The sequence below is a fragment of the Cuculus canorus genome, chromosome 39 (assembly GCF_017976375.1).
Source record: "Cuculus canorus isolate bCucCan1 chromosome 39, bCucCan1.pri, whole genome shotgun sequence".
Lineage (NCBI taxonomy): Eukaryota > Metazoa > Chordata > Aves > Cuculiformes > Cuculidae > Cuculus > Cuculus canorus.
In genome coordinates this window covers 1-8,591 of record NC_071439.1, presented here as the reverse complement: position 1 = coordinate 8,591, position 8,591 = coordinate 1, and the positions used below count along the sequence as shown (strand labels likewise).

The window sequence follows — 8,591 nt, the reverse complement described above, 5'->3', positions numbered from 1 at the left end:
CGGGGGGATCTGATGTGCGAAAGCAGACAAGGGGGGCTGGGAGCGTTCGTTAGAGCTTGGCATTGTTCACCTTGAAGGAACTTGGAAGTTGATAATGAAGGAGCCAGCTAGCAGCAATTTACTGATAAGTGGGCACTGGAATGCAGAAAGCTGCTGCATTTGGTTCAGGAGTTTGAAAAACAGCCGGAGGAGACTGAGTCTGCACAAAGTTCAAAAAGAAATATATTCATCCCAAGGAAGACCTCCTACTTCATCCCTAAGACCTCAGCCAACGATATCAGGAGGAACTATGCAGGCGCAAGATTGGAGCGAACTTTCCAGATCTAATTATAATACGAAGCAGGGAAAAGTTATGAATATGTAGTAGGCGTTTATAGCTATGCATGTCTTTACACTATAAGTAGCTGCTTGTTAAGCTATACGGTGTCCTACGCATTGGACAAACAGCTCCAAAAGATTGAAAAACATGAGGCTGAGACGTGAAGTAGGGGTTTGGATGAACCTGCGTATAACATACGACCTGGAGATTATGTATATGTAAAGTCTCTTGCAGAGAGGACTCTGGAACCGCAGTGAGAAGGACCATTCCGGATGTTCCTTGCCTCCTTCACAGCAATCAAAATGAAGGAGCAGAGTGCATGGATCCATCGCACCCTTGAAGGGAGACGCAAGTCCAACCAGGAAAATTATTTTTCTCATGATGATAATTATAATCCAGGGAGGTAAAGGCACCTCTAGCCAAAAGAATACTGAGTGGCCTTGGTCTCAAACTTTTATTTGGTATACTGGAGCCCTGGGAAATATTCTGAATTGAATTGAAAGGGTTTAAATCTATCAACTGTGACTATGCATGAGAAACAAGTATATGTGAGGCAAGAATGGAATGTGGGTAGAGAACAGGGGATTCAGCAACTTCAGGGGACTGTAGGAGCAGAAATCAAAGTAAGATGCCGAATGGTTAATGGGACTATCCATAAAAAGGCATCCCAAATTACTATCTCAACTACACCTACAGATAATGCAAAGACTTGTATTTCCAATGAATTAGAATCTTGGCATAAGTACAGACCTTTAAGGTGGTACAGACCTTAGTACAGACCGCTAAGGTGGTTTGTCTCTGGGCCTATGATACCATTGGGCTCTCATTCAAATTTAAAATAAATATTATAGCTCAGTCTGTTACAATCCAGAATTTATGAGACTGGTCCGTATATAATCAGGAATACAGGCCAACAGCAAATGCTGTTCAACCCAGAATGGTCTCTTAAATGTGTTAAACTCTAGTTCCACTAGACTGGAGACTGGAGGCTGGCTGATGTGCCCATCTACAAGAAGGGTTGCAGAGAGGATCCGGGGAACTCCAGGCCTGTCAGTCTCACCTCAGTGCCGGGGAAAGTCATGGAACAGGTAATCTTGAGTGCTATCATGAAGCACATGCAAGAGAACCGGGTGATCAGGCCCAGTCAACATGGGTTTACGAAAGGCAGATCTTGCCAAACTGACCTGATCACCTTCTATGACAAAATCACTCGACTACTGGATGGGGGAAAGGCTGTGGATGGAGTCTTCTTGGACTTCAGTAAAGCCTTTGACACAGTTTCTCACAGCATTCTGCTTCAGAAACTGTCAGCCTCTGGCCTGGACAGGCGCACACTCTCCTGGGTTGAAAACTGGTTGGATGGCCGGGCCCAGAGAGTGGTGGTCAATGGAGTTAACTCCAGCTGGAGGCCAGTCACAAGTGGGGTTCCTCAGGGCTCAGTACTGGGTCCAGCTCTGTTCAATGTCTTTATCAATGACCTGGATGAAGGCATTGAGTGCACCCTCAGCAAGTTTGCAGATGACACTAAGCTGGGAGGAAGTGTGGATCTGCTGGAGGGTAGGGAGGCTCTGCAAAGGGATCTGAACAGGCTGGACTGCTGGGCTGAGACCAATGGGATGAGGTTTAACAAGGCCAAATGCCGGGTCCTGCACTTGGGGCACAACAACCCTATGCAGCGCTACAGACTGGGGGAAGAATGGCTGGAGAGCTGCACGGAGGAGAAGGACCTGGGGGTGCTGGTTGACAGCCGACTGAACATGAGCCAGCAGTGTGCCCAGGTGGCCAAGAAGGCCAATGGCACCTTGGCTTGTATCAGAAACGGTGTGACCAGCAGGTCCAGGGAGGTCATTCTCCCTCTGTACTCGGCACTGATGACACCGCACCTCGAATACTGTGTTCCGTTCTGGGCCCCTCACCACAAGAAGGATGTTGAGGCTCTGGAGCGTGTCCAGAGAAGAGCAACAAAGCTGGTGAGGGGGCTGGAGAAGAAGTCTTACGAGGAGCGGCTGAGAGAGCTGGGGTTGTTTAGCCTGGAGAAGAGGAGGCTGAGGGGAGACCTTATTACTCTCTACAACTACCTGAAAGGAGGTTGTGGAGAGGAGGGAGCTGGCCTCTTCTCCCAAGTGACAGGGGACAGGACAAGAGGGAATGGCCTCAAGCTCTGTAAGAGGAGGTTCAGGCTGGATATCAGAAAAAAATTTTTCATGGCAAGAATCTTCGGGCACTGGCAGAGGCAGCCCAGGGAGGTGGTCGAGTCACCTTCCCTGGAGGTGTTTAAGGAACGGGTGGATGAAGTGCTGAGGGGCATGCATTAGGGAGTGTTAGGAATGGTTGGACTCGATGATCCCGTAGGTCCTTTCCAACCTGCTGAATCTATGATTCTATGATTCTCTGTAGCAGGGGGCCATGGGGATGGTGTGGGCAGCCCTAGGGTTCTAATTTTACAGTTAAAACTGCTCTACAGTCTCCAACATGAAGGAGAAGGAGAGAGGTTTCTTTACGGCTCTCTGCCATTTTGTCTGGAGGTTTTCTGGAGTCAAAAGCAGAACTCAGAGTACCTTGAAGTATTAATCGGTCTCAGTGAGGATTGTTCCTGACAAAGCCTCCCCAGGGACTCGTTAGGTCTCATAATTGGAGGCCATGATTGCAGCAGGCAAAGGCACTGTGCAGGCAGCTGTGATGCTGAGGAAAGCCTGGGTTTGCTTGGAGAAGCAGAAAGGCCAAGCCCTGACCCCCAGTCACTGGGCAGGCAGATCTGGCTTTGACCACAATGACACCAGTGCCATGAACATTCCCACTTGCCTGAATCAAACTGGGCGCAGTTGTTCCATTTGGTTCTAAACTCAGGACTACAGAGTTCTGTGAGACATCAAGGCTCTCACACAGCTCCATGGAGTTGTACAAGGGTTGGGTCATAGATGGGCAGGGTCATAAAGTGCTCGGTCATAGAAGAGTGACAGAAAACATTGATGTGAGAAGTCAGGTCAGAGAAGAGTCCCGTCATAGAAGGGTGATAGAGGAGTTCCATTTTAGAAGGTTCATAGAAGTGTTTGATCATACAATTCTCATAGCAATGTTGGGTCATAGAAGTCTCAAGTTGTGGAGGGTTCAGGTCACAAAGTGGTGCTAAGAAGAGTCAAGTCACAGAAGCTGATTTTGTTGAATTTTAGAAGAGTTTGATCAGAGAACGCTCATAGAAGGATGAGTTCAGAGAAGGGTCAGGTCATAGATGAGTCATAGAAGAATCATAGAAGAATCAGGTCCTGAGGGATCATAAAATAATTGGACCATAGTATTATAAAAAAGTGAGGCCATGAAAAAGTCAGGGAACATGTGTGTCCGGTCATGTAACGGTTGGTCATAGAAGGGTTTGGTCATAGAATATTTGGACCAGAGAGGACCTGGGTCATAGAAAGCCATAGAAGGTTCAGAGTAGAGTTGGGTCATAGAAAGCTTGCTTGAAAGAAGGCTTTGGTTTTAGAGAGTTGGTTCACAGAAGAGTTGAGTCATCGAAATGTCATGTCATAGAGGTGTCAGGTCATAGAAGGCTTCAGTCACAGAAGAGTTGGGCCATGGAAGAAGCGTCTCATACAATAGTCAGGTCATAAAGGACTCACACAAGAGTCAGATCACAGAGGGTCTGGTCATAGAAGGGTCAGTTAATAGCAGGGTTTTGTTCATAGACCAGTTGGGTCATGGAAGGGTTGGGTTGCAGAGGAGTTGGGTCCTACAAGAGTCTGGTCATAGCTGTGTCTGATCATTGAAGAGTTGCAGCATAGATGATTTGTGTCACAGTAGAGTCAGGTCACAGGAGAAACATAGAAGTCTTGGGTCATAGAAAGTCACACTACAGAAGAGTCAGAGAATAGTCAGGTCAAAGAAGGTCAGAGAAAGATTGGGTCATAGAGGGCTGGAGTCATAGAGGGCCTGGTCATATGAGAGGTGGGTCATGGAAGAGTCGATTCACACAGCAGTAATAGAAGAGTTCAGTCATACAAAGTTCATATAAGAGTTCAGTTATAGTTTATGCGGGTCATGGAGGAGTCAAGTCATGGAAGTCAGGTCATAGAAAGCCATAGAAGCATCAGAGAAGAGTTGGGTCAGAGAAGGCTTGGTTCACAGAAGGCTCAGGTTTTAGGAGAGTTGGGTCATAGAAGGCACAGATCATAGAGGATTCGGGTCATAGAAGAGTCATGGAAGAGTGGGTTGATAGAAGAGGCAGGTCATAGAGGAGTTCAGTCATGGAAGGTATACACAATGTCAGGTTATAGAAGAGTTGTTTACAGAAGAGTTCAATCATAGAAGGTTTATAGAAGATTCAGGTGAGGTAAGGGTCATAGAAGAGTTGGGTCATAAAAGAGTCACAGAAGGGTCATGTAAACGTCAGGTCATACAAGGGGTCATCCGGTCATAGATGGGTTGAATCAGAGAAGAGGTGGCTCGTATAGGAGTTGGGTCATGGGGGAATCAGAGGAGAGCTGGGTCACAGAAGAGCTCGGTCATTGAAGAGTTGGATCATAGTAGTATTGGGTCATAAAAGGATGGTGAGACATAACGTGAGCAAGGAAAATCCAGTCCCCTTCTCTTTCTGACATCCACAAATGGGATCTGAGTGGACAAGGTCTGGGATTCAGCCTCTAGTTTCCTTGCTCATCCATTGGCCATTTCTGAAAAGCACATGAAATGCTGTTTCTTCTTTAACTGTTCCTGAAACAGCAAACACTCATCATGGGGCCCTTCAACTGCCTTTCAAGTTGAGACTGACTCAAAGTCTGGACCCTTACTAAGCTTGGAAGATGCTCTCCGTGTAGACCATCTGTCCTGAGGACTGTGACCATGGCACAGCTCTGTGTCCCACAGGAACGGCTCCAGCTCCTCCTGCCTGTCCTCCTGGCTGAGGGCATTGCTGCCCATGGGGGCTGAAGCCCTGCAGCTGTGGCACCAGGCAAGCTCATCCCTGCCATCGGGAAACATGAGACCAAGTGCCCAAAACCCCGTGTGTGCAAAGGCTTTACTTAGAGCAGAGACATGTCAAGGACAGAAGAGAGCTGAATGTCTTTCCAGCCCCAGGTCTAAAGATCCAGGCTGAAATGCCAGAATTCTTCAATGGAACACATCCTCCAGCTTGGAGAAATGAGATCATTCCCTGTCATCTGCCTAGGGTCGTTTTTAAAGACGAGGCAGAAAAAAAGTGATCCTTATGCCCAGCTATTTTTTTAAGAGGAACAAAGACACTGCATTCAAGCACAGAAGAGTTGAGTTTGAAGAGAGCTCTGAGCATCCTCTTCTCTCACTCCCCTGATCAAGGCAGGCTGAACCAGATGAAGGTGGTCAAGGCCTCCACCCAGCTTTGCATCATCCACAAAGCAGCTGAAAGTGTGCTCCATCACATCATACAGGGTGGTAATGAAGACACTTGACAGTGCTGACTGAGTGCTGGTCACTGGGGGATGGCACAAATAACTGGCTGCATGGAGACTTGGTACCACTGATGACATTTGGGCTTGGTCCTTCAGCCAACTTCCCACACAGCGTCCACTTCTTCAGCCCAGACACCTCGACTCTGTCTGTAAGGACACCACATAAGGCCATGTCTAAGGCCTTACAATATTCCATGTCCACAACATGCCCTTTCCCTGCCTATTTTGTATCAGCAACAGCTTTCTTGTCCTTCAAGGGCCTGGAAATGGCTGCAGGACATGTGCCATCTCCTTTCACAGGGCAGAGGGTAGACTGATCTGCCTGTAATTCTCCCAATTCTTGTTGCTGCTTTTTCTGAAGATGGGTTTGACATCGGCCTTTTCCAAGGATCCCAGAAGCTCTCTGATTGCTCTAACACCTCTGAGAGCACAGTCCAGACTCATGGGCAAGGGTGACGTAGCAGACAGGAACGCTTGCACTGAGCCTGTCCAAGGCAGCTGAGATGGATCTCCCTGGGCCGGTGGGGTTTGTTCCTGGAGTCGCACACAGAAATGTCAGGGTTCTGTCAGGAGTCCACATCTGAGGTGGCCTCATGGAGTCCTTATGCACCCAAGGATGTTCACTGAGTTTTCCCTTTTACACATAAAGGCAAGAGTGACAGAGTTTCTCTGGACTCCCAGAGAATCAGATGCACCTCAGACCTGTGCTGTATCCCACCACTCTTTATTTGTCTGAGATGCCTCATGTCATGAGGAATGGACACAGGGATCTCAGTTCAAGGAAGCACATCCCAGTGCTGCCTTCAGGCACTTACTCTCGGGATGCTGCTTTCAACATGAAGTGACCTTGAGACACTTTCTGTCCCTCAGACCTTCATGGAACCCAAGGAAGGGCTGATTGTGTTTGCATGAGTTCATCTCACCTCATACACAATGATGTTCACACTCACATCTCAACTGTACAGTGTGAACATGGACTCTGACCTATTCGTTCTGTGTCCTTCCATGGAGAGACAAAGAATATCTCCAGTCTGGGGTGACAGGCCAGTGCTGGGAATGGTGGTTGTGAGGGGCTGCTCCACGACGATTACCCTCGGGCAGATTTCCCAGAGTGTCCAACGCACACAGGCACAGAGCAGACCCTGCTCTACCCATGGAAGAGACCTGGTTGGGTGAGGCCAGTGCTATTTGCCCCAACCCCACACACCCACGCTGTGTATCTCTGCACTCGTGTTTTCATCTACAGACCTCTTTCATGGGCACGTTCTTCAAAGGAAATATAGAAGCCCTAAGCATGGCTCTGAGGAGATCCCCTCTCTGTATGGAAAGGCTGTTGTGGACACATCTCTGTCCCACAAGTGCCCTCTGCCTGTCCCTGCCTGCGGGCACAGCACTGCCACGCAGCACCGCTGTGACCAAGCTCAGAGCCCTCAGACCTTACAGCAAGACAAGGGGTGAGGAGCAGAGTGTGGAAGTGGAGAGAGAACAGCTCTGGAACATCAAGCGCTGGTGCCTGGCAGTGCTGCCGTGCTGGGACTCTTTTCCTCTCCACCCATACCCACAGGAACTGTCCCTGCAGCTCCAGAAAGTCTTGAAGGAAAGATATCAGGAAAGAGATGTTGCTGAATATTTTTTATTTTGTTTAAATACACAGAAGCCAGACTGAGTCTGCCACAAGTTGCATGATAAAGGCTATGCAGAGCATGATGAGCAATTTTTTGCTTCAGGCACCCATCCAGATATCAGTTTCCACACTGCATCCTTGAGCTGCTGGTTCCTCAGGCTGTAGATGAGGGGGTTCAGTGCTGGAGGCACAACTGAGTACAGAAATGACACCACCAGGTCCAGAGATGGAGAGGAGAGGGAGGAAGGCTTCAGGTAGGCAAAACCTGCAGTGCTGATAAACAGGGAGACCACGGCCAGGTGAGGGAGGCACATGGAAAAGGCTTTGTGCCGTCCCTGCTCAGAGGGGATCCTCAGCACAGCCCTGAAGATCTGTACATAGGAAACCACAATGAAAACAAAACAGCCAAAAGCTAAGCAGGAACTAAACACACTGATCCCAGCTTCCCTGAGGTAGGAGTGTGAGCAGGAGAGCTTGAGGATGTGGGGGATTTCACAGAAGAACTGTTCCACAGCATTGCCCTGGCAGAGGGGCAGAGAAAATGTATTGGCCGTGTGCAGCAGAGCATTGAGAAACGCAGCGCCCCAGGCAGCTGCTGCCATGTGGACACAAGCTCTGCTGCCCAGGAGGGTCCCGTAGTGCAGGGGTTTGCAGATGGCAACGTAGCGGTCGTAGGACATGATGGTGAGAAGAAAATATTCTGCTGTGATCAAAAACAGAAAGAGAAATATCTGTGTAGCACATCCTAAGTAGGAGATGGCCCTGGTGTCCCAGAGAGAATTGGCCATGGATTTGGGGACAGTGGTGGAGATGGATCCCAGGTCAAGAATAGAGAGGTTGAGGAGGAAGAAGTACATGGGGGTGTGGAGGTGGTGGTCACAGGCGATGGTGGTGATGATGAGGCCGTTTCCCAGGAGAGCAGCCAGGTAGATGCCCAGGAAGAGCCAGAAGTGCAAGAGCTGCAGCTCCCGTGTGTCTGCGAATGCCAGGAGGAGGAACTGGGTGATGGAGCTGCTGTTGGACATCTGCCTCTGGGCTTGAGGCACTATCACAGGAGGAAAAGACAGTTAGAGGAGAATTCACCAAGCAAAATCAAAGCCATCTCTCATTCCCCTCTGCCTGCTGCACACACCCTGTCCCTTTTCTCCCAGCCCTTCCTTCAGCTCTGTGCCTGGAGCCCTGCTTGGTGCCGGCTGAATGTGCCGAGAGGAGCAGAGCCTCTGCCGCT

General features: G+C 49.1%; 1 protein-coding gene across 1 annotated transcript; it reads right to left on the bottom strand.

Annotated features, from left to right (window-relative positions):
- Positions 1-1,404: 1,404 nt before the first annotated feature.
- LOC128850164 (olfactory receptor 14J1-like) lies at positions 1,405-8,388 on the bottom strand (the record flags this gene model as incomplete). The annotated part of the gene is made up of 2 exons (XM_054053152.1): positions 7,493-8,388; positions 1,405-1,420 (listed from the first exon to the last, which is right to left on the bottom strand). Coding segments are annotated over exons 1-2 (912 nt in total), but the record flags the coding sequence as incomplete, so codon positions are not given.
- Positions 8,389-8,591: the final 203 nt, after the last annotated feature.